The 19,978-nt window shown below is 41.0% G+C and overlaps 1 protein-coding gene across 4 annotated transcripts in view; it reads right to left on the reverse strand.

The window, feature by feature from the left end:
- Positions 1–436: 436 nt before the first annotated feature.
- Positions 437–19,978, reverse strand: part of KLF7 (KLF transcription factor 7) — an 85,650-nt gene continuing 66,108 nt past the window's right edge. For all 4 annotated transcript variants that reach the window (XM_077154862.1, XM_077154865.1, XM_077154863.1 and 1 more), the window contains 2 exons: positions 9,741–9,864; positions 437–2,666 (listed from right to left, as the gene is read on the reverse strand). In XM_077154862.1, the coding sequence (XP_077010977.1) occupies positions 2,615–2,666; positions 9,741–9,864 (176 nt within the window). In that variant the 3' untranslated portion in view covers positions 437–2,614. The remainder of the gene's footprint in view (positions 2,667–9,740; positions 9,865–19,978) is intronic.

A 19,978-nucleotide genomic window follows, 5' to 3' on the forward strand; every position in this document is an offset into this window, starting at 1 on the left:
ATGGCTAATGCCATCACTGGTATGTGCGTGCAGCATTCATGCTGGAAGCTGCTATAGAAAGGAAAATAAAAGAACCAACACATCTAGGGTGTCTAAAGTTTCATCTAGTGCACTGACTGGAGGCGCTACAGTTTAATACAGTTGAGGTTCAAGGTCCCTCACACATCCTTTATCCAGAAAGGATGCACCACACATTCAAATATAATCCCACGGTATGCCCTGATGGACTGGCCACAAAATGCACTCAAATACAGTAGAGAACTACAAGATTGTCAGCTAGCAGTGCTCCAGAAATTGTTTCTAAGTCATGCCTAGTTTTAAATCTTTGGAATAAAATTGATTTTTTTCAATACCCTCCAACTAACGTGTACATAATTGCCTCTGGCAAATGGGCAGCTTTTGTGTGTATGTGTTTTAGAATTTTTGTTGTTGTTGGTTTTCTTTTTTTTTTTTTTTTTTGGTCTAAATTGCAAACAAGTCAAAAAAAAAAAAAAGAGAGAGAGAAAGAAAATTCTAAGGGCCAGACCTCAAAATGCCCCAAGTGTCCAATTGGCAGCTACAGCATTTGTGATAAAGAGGCTCCTTTACCCTCAGACGAGTAGTTTCAACAATTCAATGAAATCAGAGGTTGCAGAAAGCTGAAAACGAAATGCCAAGGATCTTGAAGGTTGCTGTCATATATGTGTTTGTGTTTCTTATATTATTATTTCCTCTTAAAGACTTCAGTTTTGCATCCCAAATGTGTCTGGGGTGGCATTTTAACAGTCAATGAGTCAAACAGTCAAAGGAGGGCAGGAGGGGAGCCAGCTGGTATGAAGGAGCAGCAACCATGTGTGGACCAAATGCCATTTTGTTTTTTAGACGTGTCTCGAAGGGATGGTCCCAGAATATACAAAATATACAATCTGTCCTAATAACCACCCCGCTTGCTTGCATAGGCCATTGAATGGTCCTAAAGGCAGTCTTTGGAGTTGAGGCCAGTGCCAGCTAGATAAGAATGGGGGTAGATAGACTGATATCGGGTGTATGTGTGAGATGGAAAGTGAGGACTGTCAACACCCTTGAAGTCAGCTTGCGGAGTAAATGGGAGGCCTCTGTTGAGCCTGGGTGTTCTAAGTCACAAGTCGTGGTGGGCCTAGCCAAAAAAAAATGAGAAATACATCTCTCCTTTAGACAGACCACAAGAGAGACACCTCCACCCTCTCCTTAAAAGTCAACCCTCCATTCCCACAAGGGCATTTTGAAATGTGTACTTTAACACGTGGGGTCATGTGAGCTCAGCGGGTATGAGAGAGGAAGATAGGATGATGTTTTGTGAAGCCACTAGACTTGGGAGGCATCCTCAGTTTGTCCCCCACTCCCGGAAAGAGTGGTATTTTTGGCTTTTTTTCTGGTCATAACCCAAAGTTAGGTTAAACGCGCAGCTGCCCTTTGAGACTAGCGACATCTATGCTGTAACTGGCTAGAGGGTAGCAACGACACACAACACAGTGGTTGATCACTATGAGCTGAGGTCATCAGGCCTCAAGGAGGATGAGAGAACTGTGATGTCCCATCTGATTGGCTGCTTCGAGAGCTGGGCATCCAGGTGCCGAGATAGTCCTGGAGAGGTTTAGTCCACGGAGAAAAGATAAAACATTTAAGCTTCCAAATAAGCTTTTCAAGTTTTCATTAGCAAAAACAGAGAGATTAAAAAGAAAAAATCTAGCACTGGCAATAAGGTGAGGCTCAAGGGATATACTGTGATTTATCATCAAGGACTTTATTCTCTTGGCCACTCTGCAGTCATGCTAGAAGTTTCCAGAATCCCTAGTGCATATGGTGTGCAAGAGTCAAAAAGTAAGAAAAGAAAACTCCTCCCTGGAGAGTGAAGTCTAGAGAAATGCAGGCCAGAAAGGTGGAAGGTGTCATTCCAGAGTCTGCCGCCGCTAAGGCCGTTGGTATTGACTCGAAAGCTCACAATAGTGCTAAGAAGAACCAAAACCGATCGAGAGTTCTGTGAGGAAGTCTGACGCACGGAATAGTAGGACTTTTCACACACAAAGGACAAATAAACCAAGAGTTAATTTTGGCTACCAAACTGCAATTTGGTTTTCTAGGTCATTTTTCCCCCAACTATTTAAAAAGAAACGTTAGTGCTACACGTATGCAACTTTAAGTCGTCGTATTCTCCTATCAAGTTGCACTGAGAAGCAAGTTAAATAAGCCCCTCTTACTGCCGTCCATCTGCAGAGACGTCACATCCATTTTCTTTGATTTCCATTGGCAACCGCGGGAAATAATTCCAATAGTGCTGAAGTAAGCAGCCAGTCTGCCTTGCTGAGTTCACCTGGTTTCCTTCTTCTTTGTCTTCTACCATCTGGCTAGGGCAAGGCATAAAGAGACGTATATATTTTAAATAGAATTGAATGCATGACAGCATGTCTGTCTGTGTGTGTGAGACAGAAAGAGAGTGAGTGTGTGTGTGTATGTGTGTGTGTGTGTACACAGAGGTTTATAAGTGAGAACTTTCTTCTGTGAGGCAATGGGAGCTCGCCTGAAGTCCAGCCCCCTGCCTCATGGCATTTCCTTCAGACAACAGCTGATGCCATGGCGATTCTGGCCTTTAGGATTTTTAGATATGTCTCTTCATATGGAGGGCAAGGTGGTCAGACCTGGAAAAACACCTAGGAAATATAAACAACAACAAAGCTATTAGAGAGGTTCAGGTAAAAGAACTCAACTTCCATCACCCATTAGAAAATGGCTAACCCATCTTGAAGACAGTACATACTGTGTTGGGAGAAAGGTCAGCTAGCAGTCAGGCTGCCTGGGTTCAAATCCCAGCTCTTCCTATAGCTGTGTGACTGGGAACACTTTCACCTCTCTGTGCTTTAATCCCTCCCCAAAATGGACATGCTTATAGCACTTACCTCATAGGTTGGTTATGTGGATTAAATGAGCTGATCTTCATAGAGAGCTTAGAATAATATTACAAGATATATGGTAAAGATCTTAATTAATGTTCATTATTATTATTATAGTTGCCTATGCTTAAGAAGAGATGAAGGTGAAAGTGCTTTGGAAATAGTATGTGTCATGCCTGGATACTATAAATATGGAGAAGAATAATTAACTTTTATCATTGAATAGGGGAACCCTGAAGTTTCAATACCCAGGTTCTAGTCCTGAGCTATGCCTATGGGCTTACATGAAATTCTATATTCAAGTTAAAAGAAAGAATGCATAAGAGAGCATATGTTACAATATGCAGGCACTGTGCTAGGTGCTTCCCCAATATTAACCACAAAAAACCATGTTAGCCACTCTCCATGGAAAGTATTCAAGTATTCAAACACACTCCTACCCCTTTCTTGTGGTAAGGAAATCAAGGCTAAAGTCAGTAAGTAAAGTCAGTAAGGCTTGGGATTAGCCTCCAGGCAGATCTGCTGAGCCCTTTTTTTTTTCACAATCCACAAGTCTTTTATATTTTATACCTCTTATGCCATGAATTTATAGGGAAAGGCTCTAGTAGTTCAGACTCCTTTCCATTGGTTCTCACCAAGTGTGCTTCACTGGGTGGAACAGGCTGGCAGTTCAGTTGAACCCAAGTACATTTCTCTTTGGCTTCCCCTTTTCCTCATCATTTTCCTTTACAAGCTTCAGGAAGCAATCTCAGCTCTTAAAGTACTTAATATGCTCAATACATACATTAATTCTCTTGGCAAGAATCTTGCTTTTCACAATACCAACAGCATGCTGGGTAATGCTGTAGTCTCTTCTAGTTTTGCCATGGTAACATTTGTGGGGTGTTCCTTTTTGAACAGTCCCCATTGCCTTGATGTCTACCATATCACCTTTCTTATAGATTTGCATGTATATGGCCAAAGGAACAACTCCAAGTTTTCTAAAAGGCCTGGAATATAAAGGGTCCCTCTCCTCCTTTCCTTTGTGTTCATCATTTTGGTGAATTACTGCAAGATGGCAGTTCCAGCCAAAAGGACTGAGCTCATTTGTTTGAACTCTTTCCTGCCACCTAAGGATCCTCACTGAGATCCTCGCCTCACTCCCTCAGCCTCAGAGTAGATGTGGTGGTCATTGCCATTCCTTCCTCTTTCCTCTGGCACTGCACCTTAGTCTTCTCTGAGGTAGCAACCTTCCAGGGTTCAAGGTGGTCTTGGGTTGACCCTCCCTCTAAGGCTGAAGTTATGGACATGGTGATCTGCTAATATGACCCATAAAGGTCAATGAGAGCCAATCCTGGGGCATATGATGAAACTAATGGGAGAGAGAAGTTCTCTTTGCACAGGCACTGCTAAATTGCCAACAGCCTGTAGCTGCTGGTGTTCATATTGCCAATTAGGAAAGAGCCTGCTTGAGAATGAAGTAAACGGAGAAAAAGCAGAGCCAAAGGATAGAAAGAGAGAAAGAGAGAGCCTTGAGACTCCCAACAGCTGAGAATCTGGATCCAGCCAAGCCTAAAGGCAATTCTAATTCTGTTCTTAGTTACCTGAGCTAACCAATCCCCTTTGAAGCTAAGACCAGCCTGTGTCAGCTTCTATTTCTTATGACTAATTGAGTGGGTATTTCTATGTCCCTGTAGCCTGCAATAAACTTATAGCTAAAATTCCAGTAAAGCAGTGATTCTCACTGGTTCTTGGGGATGCTCTCCCTCTGGATCCTTCTCTTGAAACCGGCTCTTCTCCTACCTGTGAGAAGGTTCCCAGGTTTCCTTGAGCCCTGAGACACCCTCACAATCCAAAACTCTTGCTGGGATGTTAACAAGCTGCCCAGTTCAGGAAAGCAAGGTTTCCTGTTCAATGCAGGATTTCCCTGTACTTGTTTATTCTTAAAACAAACAAACAACCCACCTTTTCTCTGGACCCCAACATTCTCCATACCCTTGTTTGTGTCCATTTCTTGAAGAGGTACACAAGCAGGGCAGAACCTCAAGGAAATGAGGCAAAACCGAACAAAGGCAAAATGAAAGTAAGAATGGGAAAAGTATAGCAGAATACAATCTGATCCAATAGCATGTGGACTAATAACTATTCCAATTACACCCACTTATTACAGGCCTTCATTTGTTATGACCCAGATATTTAGATAATCCCTTAGAATTCATCTAAAACGGTTTGATTTGCTATAAAACAATAATATTTAAAAGCAAGTACTTGATGTCACTGGAACACATAAAAAGCAATTCAGCCTGTGGGGAATTTAACATATAACTTGCATTACTCTGTCCTGCCTCGGGACACATATCCTATTGCCCACTGACTGTTCTCTTTTCTTCTGTCCCAACTTCCCTCCTTTCCCATTTTCCTCCCTCCCTCCTGCTCTCTGCTTCCTTCATCCCAAAAGCCTAGAGGAAGATCCAAGTTGGGAAGGTCTTTTTTGTAGCTTTCTTTTATAAACCTAACATCCTTAAAAGAACCCCATAAAGAAGATTCCATTCTTGTCCTCACTATCAGATGGGAAATTCATCAAAAAGACACAGTCTAACTCCAGAGTCTATGTACTTAGTCACATATGCTTTTTAGGCAGAAAAGAAGGGAGAGCTGAGCTGTCAGTTTAAGAAGGCTGGAGCAGCAGAATGTTGCCCCCACCCCAACACCCCCAATGGCCACAAGCTAATCCCTGGCACCTGCGACTATGTTAGGTAGGTTACATGGCAAAGGGGAATTAAGACTGCTAATCATTTGACCTTCAAATAGGAAGATTAGCATGGCTCATCCAAGTGGACCCAGTATAGTCACAAGGGTCCTTAAAAATGGAAAAGGAATCGAAAGAGAAACCCAGAGAGGTGGCAGTGTGAGAAGCACTCAGTCTGGAGCTGCTGGGTCTGCAGACAGAGGATGGAGCCATAAGCCAAAGACTGTAGGCAGCCTCCAGACACTGGAAAAGGCAAGGGAACAGATTCTCCCCTAGAATCCCCTGCAGAACTGTAATATAATAAATTCATGTTATTTTAAGCCACTAAACTTGTAGTGATTTGTCATGGCAACAAACAGAAAACAAATAACAGCATTTAATCTGATCAGGCCTGAGCAAAAAGGACTTTGTGAGAAAACAGACACAGAGAATCCTGTGGAGGAATGCACAAAGGAGGAAAGCAGGTGTTTCAGACAGTGAGAAGGGAGCAGAGGCTCGAGAAGTGAACAAAAGCCCCTTATTTTCCCTTTCCTTCCACTTCCTTTCCTTTCCCCAGAGTAGGAATTTACAGGAAAATAGCATTCTTCATACAGAGTTTCATTCTAAACGGTCATCCGGTAATGTATGTGTTCCAGGGTTTTATTCTGCCTTTACCAATTGCCTACTCTGTACAAGGTACCTGGCAATATATATGCAAGCATCTGCCTTTACCCTTCAAATTCTTTCAGAAAAGGAAACGTGAAAAAAACAAATCAAATCTTTAACGTAGTATGAAATGTAATTGCACCCCTGCTGAATCAAACTAGCATTATTATTTGTTCCAACTCTAGGAAGTATATGATTTTAAAAATTAGACCAGATCCCTCACCATTGAGGTTTTTATTTAAATTCAATATAGCAGCAAGATACTTAGTCATGATTAATTTATATTTATTAATTTATACTTACTGAGTGCCACATAGGAACACTAAAAGGTAATAGATAAACTCAGCATCTAGAAATGCAGATTCAAATAATTCTAAAGGTAATATACCCCCAGAGGGCATTTATAACTATACAGCAACCAGACGACCTTAAATAAGAAGGTCCTTCATGACTGAAACTGGAGGATTATAGAGAACTAGGCACACCCCCACAACCACTTGCCTTGCTTATAAAAAAGGCATATTAAATTCACATGGGTATCAGGGCACATGGCTGCCAAAGCCAACAGCACTCCTTGCGGGTACCAAAAGGTTGGATGCTGGCTGGCATTTCTTACTATATATAGGAGACTAACTTATGGATCATAATGCCTCCTTTTCCTCTACGCTGCTGAGTCGGTGGAACAATGGCCTCCATATTATCACTAGGAGAAAGAAAGCCCTGTTTGTCAGCATTAGCAGCCTCATGCTCCATGGGCTGAGAAACAACACTCATCCCTCTAGCAACTGGACACTCAGTGCGCAGCACTATTCCATCTGATCATTAGGAAATGGCATAGCCTCTTCTTGCTTTCTTGCCCAACCCAAGCCTGAAGCCAAAGGTCACAAAATCCAGCATCTGGCTGGGACCAGGCAGATGAAGTAAAGAAGAGCAGTGGGTCAAGTATAAGAAACACACAGCATTCTTGGATTATATGCTCCACTTTTGTAAGGCCTGGATATGAAGAACTACTCTCTTCTTTAACAGGAAACAAAGAAGCAAGTGTGACTGATGGTCTGCCATCATGTTGGGAAGACCAGAGGGTAATGGTGGGGACAGTGGGAAATCAGTGATCACATGGCCATCGAAAACGGGTAGTGCTTGCTGTTCAGCTCCAGCAAATTATGGGAACAATGCTCACTGATGTCAGATCTTCTGATTTTTCCAGACAGAGTCAGAAATACAGACAATGTGACATCCAAGAACTTTAAACATTGACTAGAAAAATTCTTTTTTTTTTAACTACCTCATAAGCAAAATAAAAGAGTAGGTTAGACTTGATAAGTGCTTTAAAGTGAAAGAAACCCAAATCTTAGCCTAACCTCTAAATAAGGCAATATGAATGTTCAAATTTAAAGAGGTATGAGAAGAGGCAGATTTCTTGTGCACATATATACCGGGTTACCAAAGGAGGCCATGTCCTGCCAAGAGCTACAGATACCCTCTGTTCTGAGGGTAAAAGGTCTTTAAGAAATATTCTGGTCTGTCCAGGTTTTCCTTCCCCTGTGTCACCTTCCAGACCTGCTGTATTCTTACCACACTCACTGCACTTGAAGCCCAAGGTATTGCCTATCATGAGACATTAGTGAGAGTCCAAGCCAGCACCAGTAAGCTACAGACTCGGGCAGAAAGCACGGCCTGTTGAGGCCTTGATGTTGGACTTCTACCTCCAGAACTGTGAGATCATGAATTCCTATTGTTGGAGGCAACCAGCATGTGGTATCTGTTACAGCAGCCCTGGCAAACCAAGACCCCAGCCTTCAGCAGTGGGCAACTCTTGTGTGCACCTACTGCTATCACACTGTCAACTCACAGAGGTTTCATCTTTGGCCATGGGCAGAGTCCACAATGGGTGTGGCTTCTGTATTAGTAACCAGGACTAGAGATGCGTGGGCAAGTAGAGGGACTTGAGGGATGATGTCAAATAATGAAAAACATTACTGAGGCCCAATCCGTAGAACAACCATTGAATCACAGTTTGGGGGACCTCAAGGTAATGGGAAGGAAGACAAACACGAGTTACGTTCCTGGGGTAGTGAGACAGAGCTTCAAGAGAAGAGACAATAGCCTAGTGAAATGCACTTCCTCAGCTCCAGGCTGGGAGGTTATCTCTGGGCTCCAGGAGGCATGGTCTTTATTTAGTTCTTAAAGAATGAAGATAAGAGGAAAATAGCCTCTTCAGGAAGAAAAAAAAAAGGAGGAAAAACATGAATGCTCCTTTATAAGCATCGCAAATGATCACCAGGCCAACTCCAGCACACACCAGGCTTGGCCACTCCTTCCTGCTGTCCAAACAAACACACACTACTTGGGGAGGACAGGAGAGGAAGCCTGGCCAGCTGGATGTGCGGGGACACCGGGGTTGGGGGGAGGCAGGATGGGAAAGCGATCACATTTCCTCCCTGGGGAGCCAGGCCTCTGTTGACATCCTGCACACCCCCTCCTGCCATCCTGGGAGTGCTGGCCAAGCTGGGGAACCCTGAGGCTTTCAGGGGCTTTTATCGTATTAGAAGCATTTTTCTCATCATAACCGAGACCTTTAGTATTGCATTAAAAAGATGGTTAATTTTCTTAAGCTTCCTTTTAAACAGAGAAATAGGATTAGAAGGATAACACGCTCAGATGCAAGCCCATTATTTGATTATGTCTAAACCTAATCCTGCCTTCACCTTGGCCTGCAGAGTCTCCATTTTGGGGTTTATTGGTTGATAATGCCAAGGCTGTCAGATACTATTACTTGGGCAGTATCTGTTGTTACGTGCTTTTTTAGACACTATCAAATGCTGAAGGTTTGAATTTGGATTAGAGGATATGTTCTAGAAGACGTGCCATCTTTTGGACCTTTGTACCTGTTTTAAAATAGGAAAGAATGGTCCAGGCCCCCAAATAACAGGGACCCTCTTCAGTAAATTCATTTCCAATAATGTTCTGAGAAAAGCCATGCAACCAGCCCTTCCTTCCCTTAAACAAGATTTCTATTCTTTCATATTATTATGAGGGAAAGGGATGTTGATGTAAATAAAAAGATCAAAAGAGGCAGCTACACGTGATGCTTCTCTGTCCTATCACTTTTCATACCACACTAAAAGTACCTGTCATAGTCACCTCCTTGAAGGTAGGAACTTCTTATTGATACCTGTATCCCAGTCTCTAGTGCAGCTTCTGGCCCAAGCAGACGCTCATAAAATATTTGTGTAACTGAACCAAGAAGTCATATATATAGACTCTTGATGATGTGCAAAACGTATCTCCCACCCCCCAACTCATGGGCAACCTCATGTTCTCGATAGAGAAGTAAAAGGCATTCCCATGACTATCTACAGGAGATGCTTGTGACAAATTCAAGGACACACACACAGCTGACCCTCCAACCTGCTCCCCCATCTCCCCACCACCATCCAGCAGCTTCCACGTCCCTTTACCTGTCGCAGTGGTTGCACTTAAAGGGCTTTGCACCTGTGTGTTTCCTGTAGTGCCTCGTGAGCTCATCGCTTCGTGCAAAACGCCACTCGCACCCTTCCCATGAGCACTTGTAAGGCTTCTCACCTGCAACGAGAGATGGAATGCCTGTGGTCAGCAACAGGCACAGAACAGCCTCACACCTGATCAGGTTCCACTGGTCTGGGAAAAGGGCTGTATAAATCATTCTCAAAAGCCTACATTTCGAGACTAAAGCAAGTCACTTTTAAGCCTCCTGTGTTTTCTACTTTCAAAAGTGGTTTTGCAAGATCCTCAAATCTGGTGCTGTTATTTTGGATGTTCCAGAGTCCCAGCATTTCCTTCTACTAGTGAGGGATCAATTTTTATTTATTTTCTAATCCCCAGAGGACTCTGACCCCGCAGTCCAAACAGAAAAGAGATGTGCTATTTTCATCGGAACCACAAATGCTTCTGATTCTATTTTTCTCCAGAACCTACAGTAATTTACAAGTTCGGACCTTTTAGTCTCTTCTTTCCCCTTCCCTCCACCACAAACTGTAGCCAGGTAGCTGACAGGGCAAACAACTCGGTCTCCGAGAACCACTGTTCCTTCCAGTAGATGAGTGGACAGAAAGTCATGAGCAAGGACTAGGAGTTCGAAGAGACGGGGAAGGGGAGCAAAACAAAACTCATCCAAAGATTTCTGGCATTTAAGTAAAATACTGTCATGAAAGTCCTAATTGTGAAGCCCATAACTGAATGATTCAAGAGAATTCATGTTAGAGGTACACATTATTACAAAATATTGTTAAAGTCAATTTGTAGAGCGAGGTTTTAGCCACAAGGAAGCTGCTCAGAAGCAGGAAATTGGAGCACCTGTGCTCAAGTGACCTTTTCATATAGTAAATACAGATGGGGGGATATGTAAGAGAAAGTACATGACTTTTCCTTGGACCGATTTGTAACCCATCACATCTGTCACCAAACGTGACAAATATTTACCCTTCCTACTATATGGTGGGCTGGTTCTAATTGAGAAGAAAAATAACTTTTTGAAGCCCCATGAAATCCTGAAAGCTACTAAGCCCCATAACTGGGTGACAGATTTACATGGTGATCAAGCACCCCAAAACCAAACCTCCTGGGCTAGGCTTCTTGTTCTGCCCTCAAACATCTAACCATGGGCAAGTTAATAAACCTCTCTGTGCCTCTGTTTTCTTATCCATAAAATGGGGATAATGATAATGTATACTCCAAATGGGTTTGGAAAGGATAAGTTAAAATACATTTAATAAACACATATGTTAAAATAAGTAATACTATATACTAATTAAAATGGTATTGTCTACACATAAAATCCACATAAATGGTAAATACTACAAATATTATCATAGTCAGGGCCTGCCAACTGCCAACCCCAGAATTTCAGGATGCATAGGTGCCAGATATTTGTTTCTTTTAAGGTAAAAATGGCTGCCCCAATGTTTCTCCATTTTTAGTAGCTAAACCTTCACTTGGCAGCACTTAAGGAGACATTGCCCAGATACTATGCTTGACCTACTTTCTTCCTTCCAACTTTTTCCTCCCTTTTAAACCAAACTACAAAGCATTTGCAATTCTTTATTTGTATCACCTAAACTCAAGCCAAACATGACTGAAAATCTGATTTCATTAAACTGGTGCCCTAGTGTGCTACTGCTCTGTAGGATCCATAGAGAAGAGGAATGAGAAACACAAGTAGTTCTTTGTAAGAGAACACAGAGGGCATAAAGGAGGGCTGGCAGGACAGGGGGAAACCCACTCAGTGGGAAACCAGAGGAAAGAAAAATCATTGAGCAGTGTTAAAAGTTCACCTTCTGGTTCCATAAAGGCTGAAATTTTAGAAAAGATGTCCCTGCTAAAGGGAAGCTAGCAGAGTGGAGGTGTCACATAAACTTAGGAGTCAGCACACCTGGGTTCTCTTGGGTTAATTATAAACTCAAGGCCTCAGCATCCTCACCTGTTAAATGGGGGTGAGCTTCCCATATTTATTGTAAAGTTTAAATAAGTTATGGATTTCCTGAGCCTGGTGCAGAGTAAGTATTCAATTAATTTAAACTCACTTTTCTTCCCCTCCCACTTGTGCTTTCAGGGGCTGCTCTCAAGACAGTTCTAACTAGGGTCAAATAAAAAACTTTCAGAGCCCACTTTCCCAGATAACCAAGTTTGGGGTCAGTATGGGCAAACTAAACATCGGAAAGGAAAGAGTTTTTGTAACTTTTAAATATTTTCTCAGTATTGATGGGAAAAGGGCCAGGAAAAAACTGAGTGTTCTTTAAGTCTGCTCTAAGTTAGCAGATAATGGTGGACAGGTAAGACATTCCAGGTTAGAGGAAGAGGTGCCTTCTTGGAGAGGCATATTGGAAGCTGGTACCATATATTCAGTGCTATTAATCACCCACAAGGCTCTGTCACTTCAAATGGAAAGCTGGCACCAGACCAAAAAGAGAAAAAAAATTGAGAATGAGGCATGAGAGGCACATGGACTTCAGAAATTCAAAGTACCATCTACCCCCAAAAGCCTTCAAATACAAGTGAAAGAGGAAGTTCCTAGAAACCTTGGGCACTAAACATACCACAATTGCAACAAGGTCCCTAGGAAATCCTATGAAATTCTGCAGTAATAAGCAGAGATTTCCAGTTCCCAAATCAATCCTGCGATCGAACTGACCCACCTATCACAGGCAACCACATTCTGAAGGATGCAGGAAGGACAGAGCAAAAATAAAGGAGAGAAAGTAGATGTATTGGGGCTTTTTTTTCATTTCAAACTGTTTGCTCCTACCCTTGCTGATTTTTTTTAAACTAGCTTTTTTTTTCTTTTATTTTGACAAATAATCAAAAGGATTCAGTTATTTCCCAGCAAATGATGTAGGCAGTTAATTCCTGGCATAACCAACGATCTTATCCAGTAGCTATTTCTGTGTCCTTCCAGCAGCTGAGTGGCCAAATACAACGGGCCCCTTTGCCACTGTATAGACAGAGCTTGCAGGCGTCTGGTCTTGACTCTGGATCTTATCACCTAGCACGGTTTCCTGCTTGCAGTTAGGTGCTGTACAGAATAACGCCAAGGACAGGCCTCTCGGTGCAGGGATGATATTTTAACAGTTATATTTTAGTGATTCATCAAGGTATTTTTCCAGTTTCTGATTAGTTTACCTACAAGGTGCTATTTCTGCAAATAGTAACTAATAAGAGGTTAAAAATAACCAAGAAAGATCTCAGCCAAATGCAGCATCCAAAAGGCAGAGTTCAGAAATCAGAGGGGCAGAAAAATTATATAGATGCTGTATGCTTATACAACACTAGATTGCATCCACAGTAGTTAAATGCACATCATTTCGCTTCCCGCACCTCAAGAGTGGACAAAAATGTTCAGGAGGGGTCTATTTGAGACAGGCAGATGGGAGAGGCTTAAAACATTAAGACTTATGTTCAAAAGGTACATGAAGAAAAACCTAATCACAGAGATGATGGACGAGGGAGCCTGGCTGCACCCACATAGTTCAAAATGCTAAAAGCAGGGGACACTCTTCAGAACCTCCTAAATTTTAGGATGAGTATGAAGAACTACTTTATACTACTCTGGTGGTAACCCCAAGAAACTTGTTTCCCTGAAGGCGTCCATGTCACCTTAGAGGTGATGGTAGGTCTGATCACGCTAAACAGATTTATATTCACATGGAGACTCTTAAAAAAAATTAAGGATGTTTGAGAAACATAACTGACACTTTAGCAAAATTGAGCCATGCCAAGAATTCATGCTTTCCCACACAATGGCCTCTGAAATGGAATGTGGTTTAAACCAGCATAGCATTTTAGAGTTTCTTACCGGGTAACTCTCCCTATATAGTGATCATCAAATTTGACTGATCAACATATCTTCTTGTCAACAGGTTTTGAGAATGTACCTCCAATATCTGCGGATTTATTAATGAATTATATAAAAGTGTTAATGTCTTACTATATAACCCACATAAAATACATTCAATGTAGAAATTTAAAAGAATGAGGGTAAACTGAATGTAAATAAAAATATTACATTTTTCTTCTTGCGTTCTAACAGACTGTCTAGTACAACACTAGTTTAGAGACCTCTGCCCTATAAGATAGATGAGAATGACCTTATTCCAAGGCTCCCATCTCTTGCCCGGAGACTGCACGGTCCCTCAGTTGTCTCAGTACTTCCATTCTTGGCTCCTACAGTCTACTCTTCCTACAGAACTCAGAACGACTCTTTGAAAATGTAAAATCAGAGCATGTGTGTCTCTTACAGGGACCTTAATTTATACGTCTCCATATAATTGGTTTCTTTGACAATCAGTATTTTACGCATTTATTCTGCAAAGGGTTTAACAGTCTTCACTAGACTGACCAAGTCCACAACCCTAAAAAGTTTAAGAACAATTAAAAGTGTAAGTGCGCCAGTGGTTTCCTATAACTCTCTACAAAGTCTGACACCACCGGGCCCCTGGCTACCTCTCTGATCTGACCTCCTACATCACACCCCACATACCCCTGGGATGCTCTCCCTAGGATGCTCTTTTCTCCAGGGCCTTTGCATGTGCTCTTTCCTCCACCTTGTACTCCCTTGCTCCTTCCCTTTGCTCAGGTCTCTGCTCAAAAGCCTCCTCCATAAAAGGACCTACCCAGACATACTCTTTAAGTTAGCAGATTTCAATACCTTCTCCATGTCTTTTATCTTGCTTGCCTTCCTCCACAGCACTCTGAAATTAGACTGACTATTGGTTGTGTGTATTTGATTATCATTTGCTTCTCCCCGCTAAAACAGAAGCTGCAGGAGGGTATCCAATACCTACAGCACTAAGGTGGTGCCTGGCACAGGGTGGCTGCCTTATCCTGTTGTATACATATATGAATAGAGCATCCCAATTTGCAATGGAGATGCAAGTTCACACAAAGGACAAGGCAGCCTAGGTGATTTCCAATCCCTCCCTTTCTAGGTATTGACTGGTTTACGAGAAGAAAATATTTGCTTGGTTATTTAAAACCTGGCCTCTGCTCTTTAATTGGGACTATTTGTGGTTCTCAACAATGGATTAAGTGTTCCCTCACCAAGAAAGATCACTTCTACTTTTTCCCTATCTCCCCAAGCCTAAAAAAAGAAGAATCCTGAAAATCCTCCTACAACTTTCACCTCACACCTGAGGCTACAGGCTCCTGGGCAACATCCCCTCTGGGAAACCAAGTGCGTCATTTTATGGATCTTATTTGTAAAGGTTCTCTCTGAAGATATATTTGGGAACGCCTAAGTGATAGATCAGATATATGGTGCTGTAAATTTGCCTTTAAGATACAGATTGTAGCATGACCTATGAACATGTGACAGAATCTTGAACTCAAATTTTAAAAGTTCCTTGAAAACAAATATCACTAACTCAAATTTTATTGCATCCATTTCCTGAAGTGCCAAAATTCAAGTTTCTAATCCAAGTACTAAGAAGACAAGGACCTCAAAACGCCCAGATTTTTGAAATGAACAAGTGACTTCTAAGTTTCAAGTAGTCACAGCACCGCGTGATTAATAACAACGGAAAGGAGGCAGAATAGTTGGAAATGGGCTTATATGCCCACTGAGTATATGCAGAGGAAATCAGAAAAAAACAATCAGTTGCTTTCCCATCACATACTGCAGCGCTAGAGAATTTACGTCACCTGGGGAATAAAGACATCAGGGAGAGAAAATGTCACTAAGCTTTCTTAAGACTGGAAAAAGAGTAACCAGTAAACTTTACTCTGTAACTTAGCAATCTCTTCTCAGGTTGTAGGTGCTGCAACTAAAGCAATGCCGGGTATTGACTTTGCTTTGGAAAACTGTCTCAGAGTTTCTCTTAGATTTCAGTTGGAGCTTAAGCAGTATATATTTTCAAGGATTTTACATTAGATAGATGATTGATGGAAAATGAGAAAAGGGCCTTATTTTTCCAAAATTTCAAAAGTATTTATAGTAACTGCTACAAAAAATATTTATTCATTTATGCTCCATGCTAGTTTTGTTCACTCATCCATTACCTACCCACTTGAAGGCCTACTAAATCCTAGGACTGAGCTACTAAACTGCACAAAACACCAGGCACCCCACAGAGCATGCAAACATTTACCCCACTTTTTTTAAATTCTTAAAACAGCTGATAAAGAATAACTGGCATAGATTAGATTAACTCCTCAGAACCTGGGTCACCACTTTAAAACAGCTGTTTAAAAATCTATAAGCCAGGCAGTACGATGGTGGCTCAGTGGCCGAGTTCTCACCAGCCATGCCAGAGACCTGGGTTCGATTCGCAGTGCGTACCCATGCAAAAAAAAAAAAAAATCTATAAGCCAGAATTTAAGCCACATCCTCAATGAGGTACAACTACTTCTGAATAAGGAGAGAGGTAAGATAGGGTTGTGACTTTATCCCCCTAACTGTTTACAATTACGCTGTCCAATACAGTAGCCACTAGTGACAGGTGGCTATTAGGCACTTGAAATGTGACTAAGGCAACGGAGGAGGTGACCTTCGTGAACTTTAATTTTATTTCATTGTAATGCGTTAAATTAAATTAGTGGAGAAAATATTTTATGATTTTTTTGTTTGGGTAGGACTGCCTTCAGCGCAAACTGCTGAAAATGTGCATAATACACCCTGTACTTGGATGGCTTAATAGAAAAAAAGAATATATATGTCATTGATAATATTGATATCTATTATATGCTGAAATTATAATATTTTTGACATAGTGGGTTAAATAAAATATATGATTAAAATGAATATTACCTGTTTCTTTTTCTTTTTTTTTTTAAATGTAGCTACTAGAAAATTTAAACTGACATATGGGGCTTGCATATATTTCTATTTTCCTTCTTCCCATGACTTCCCCCATACCCGGCCCAGTGCTGGCATCCCAATGTCCTACCCATGGAAGAGGCACTCTCCCAGGTTTAAAATTTTGGAGTTCTCTGTGACGAGACTAAGCAGAGGGAAGACAGTACCCAAGATCAGTTACCACAATCTTTGTGAAAGCTCTCCTCTCCACCCTATTCCTTTTACTCTCATCACTATCAGCCTGACTCTGGTTACTATCCCACCAAAGGAGATGGCAGTCCTTCCCTGTTTTGGGGGTTCCCTTCCCTATTTCCATATCAGGATTACCTATAGCATTTACTGAAAATTCACATTTCTGTTTTCCATCCCAGACCCTCTATACCAGAAACCATTTCCAGAATCTCTGTGCATGGGTTTAAGAAGCTGCGAGAGTGATGTTTAAGTCAATATCTAAAGAAGGAGTAACAAGGTTCGGAGAAGAACACCTGGCAAGTTTAAACAGCAGCACGTGCAAAGTCCCCAAGAACAGAAGAAATCTGGAGCTTTTACGAAACAGGGCTGTTATTCTAAGCGTCTCAAAGAAGCCTTCTCATCTCTTCTCTCTGCTCTCCATCACTCTCCCAAAACTTATGGGTATATCTAGGGTCACTCAACCATAGCTAGGAGGTAAATTTCAGGTAAGCAGAAGCCACGTTTGTCTTGTTCTCCACTTTATTCAGAGCTCCTAGACAGCCTGAGAATCTACCCCTTAAGCTAAGGGTGCCATGAAATTCCCAAAGTCAAATTCATTTATTGATCAATTTAAAATGTACTATTCTAATATTTTTTCAATATTTTCACACACCCTCCTCAATAAAACAAAAGAAAAATTTGCTAACTCTTAAGGCAGGTTTATTATCAAAATTTTCACAGGACTCTAAACTCACTTTAGCATTTAGACCTCAACATCCATACCTGACGCTGTATATTCTCAAGCTGTAAAACAGTGGGCATGACCATTTGGAAACTATATGTTTTGCTGCCATCAAGTTTCACTTTTTAAATAACTCTTTTCAGATTTTTAAGAGATAAATCCAAAGAAAATACAATGCCAATTTGGAAATAAAAATCTATTCTGGTGATTACTAAAGCTGCAATAATGTTCAAGGCTAGAGATACGCTAAATTTGAAGAAAAAAGGTTGTTAAAAGTCATCTTTTTCCAGGTGAGATGACAACTAGACCAGGTGAATTTATTTGAAACTAATTTGTCGGTTATTTCTTCCAGTTAGTAGTAAAAAAGTATTGCTCCAAGTTTCCACAATTCAGTTTGATGTCTTTAGATAGGAATATGGTTATTAAAAAATATGAATTTTAGGGTGGTACGACAGTGGCTCAGTGGCAGAATTCTCGCCTGCCATGCTGGAGACCAGGGTTTGATTCCTGGTGCCTGCCCATGTAAAAAAAAAAATATATATATATATATGAATTTTAAACTCATGGTCCATCTTAGGTTTATGCATTCAAAAGTAAATACAGGGCAGGCCACGGTGGCTCAGCAGGCAGAGTTCTCGTCTGCCATGCCAGAGACCCAGGTTTGTTTCCTGGTACCTGCCCATGTAAAAAGGAAAAAAAAGTAAAGACAACTACATGGGAATTTACAATTCCATATAGCAGTGGACTTGTGCAGGCACAGACTATTAAACTATTAACTTTTGAATTACTTTTAAAATTTTAATTTTAAGAATAAAGATAAAAAAAAATTTATTTTATTTCCAAAAAATTTGGTACAAGTATGGTTAATATCAAATGCATCAACAACCTACTGTGAAAGTGAACATACTTCAATGCCGAAGTACCCCACTGATAAGTTAAACCACCAAAGAACAGCCCTTACCCCAAAAGAGGTTGGCAACTGAAGTGGACAACAAATGAGACTAACTAGGAATTTATTTTTTCTTGCATGGAGGATGGTGGTAAGAAAAAGTAATTGTAGAGCACATCGCTCTGAGGGAGAGTAGGTCCTCAGAAAACCCTACTGGGGAGGTCTTTGGGTAGCCTGAGAGATATGTGAGAGGACTGGGTATACCTGAGAGTCATGGAAAAGGGAAACAGGCAGAGGTACATTAAGGGGGTGGGGGTGGGGGGCAGAGGAGAAGCTGAAACAATCTTCACCAGATCAGGGACCCATGATGGTCACCAACTGGTACACATCACAGTAATTGATGATGCCTAATTTACTGTCCTGAATACACTGAATTTTTCTTCTTAGCTAAATAAAAATTGGAAGATATAAGCCTGAATCATTTATTACTAGGAGGGAAAAGTCAATTTTCTGATATATATATATATATATATATATATATATATGATAAATGGTATATATGAAAAAAGATGGTCCAATGAATGGTATAGAGAACTCAGGAATGGAAAATTCAAAACCACTCATATCTGCTTTTGGAAGCTACCAAATGACTGGCTTCAGCATTCTGAATTTGTTCTGATTAAGTTAATGCTAACAATAATTGTTATTCCTTGACTATACAAATGCAGATGGTGGAGAAGTGGCCTAAGCACATCGATATTTCATAAGGCAATTTGCACTAAAATTAAAGGAAAAAAAAACAACTTCATCAATTCTCAAGAAACCCAAATGGGATAATTTACATACAAATGATGGAAAGATGTGCCCCCCCTGGATCAGCTGCCTTTCAGATGAAATAAACTTGGTTCCAGTTCCCTGGAGATTTTTAGAGGCAAATATTAAGTCAGTCAAGATTTAAACCATAAATATGTCAACATAACTCTCTACCAAGACAATTGAAAATGTTTTTTTTTTCAGAGATTGAATTTCCTCATTAGTAAAGCAACCCAAATATGCAGCTTACCCAAGTATGAAGTCTAAGAAACGGGTAACCCAAAAGGAAAATTTTAGCTTCTTATTTTGACAAGTGACAACCTAACACAGATTTCATATACTCCTGCCTAGGGAATTAGGAAAAGATGTCCATAATATATCATCTCACCTATTTTTCTACCCTTATCACCCACTACTCCTTGCATAAACCCTCCACTTTCCAACATCCTTAAGCAGCCTTCCCCAGCCTTTTCCACTCACTGGGATATACTCTACTCAGAATTGTTCTTTCTTCCACGTTTTCCCAGCCCAAAGTATTTCTCCCCTCCAAAGAACTATGGCCTGGTCTGAGTTTTTATTCTTTGGCCATTTATTTACTACATTCTGTGGATTTTATCTTTTCATGTCTTGATCCCTTGCCCTACTTTTCTCCACCTACATTAGATGGAAAATGCTTTTAAAACAGGGACATCTTATTCCTCCAGTTCAATAAATACTGATTAAGTATCTAATGTGCACAGGTCCTGGGCTAGATATT

This window comes from Tamandua tetradactyla, chromosome 3 (genome assembly GCF_023851605.1).
Source record: "Tamandua tetradactyla isolate mTamTet1 chromosome 3, mTamTet1.pri, whole genome shotgun sequence".
NCBI classification, from domain to species: domain Eukaryota; kingdom Metazoa; phylum Chordata; class Mammalia; order Pilosa; family Myrmecophagidae; genus Tamandua; species Tamandua tetradactyla.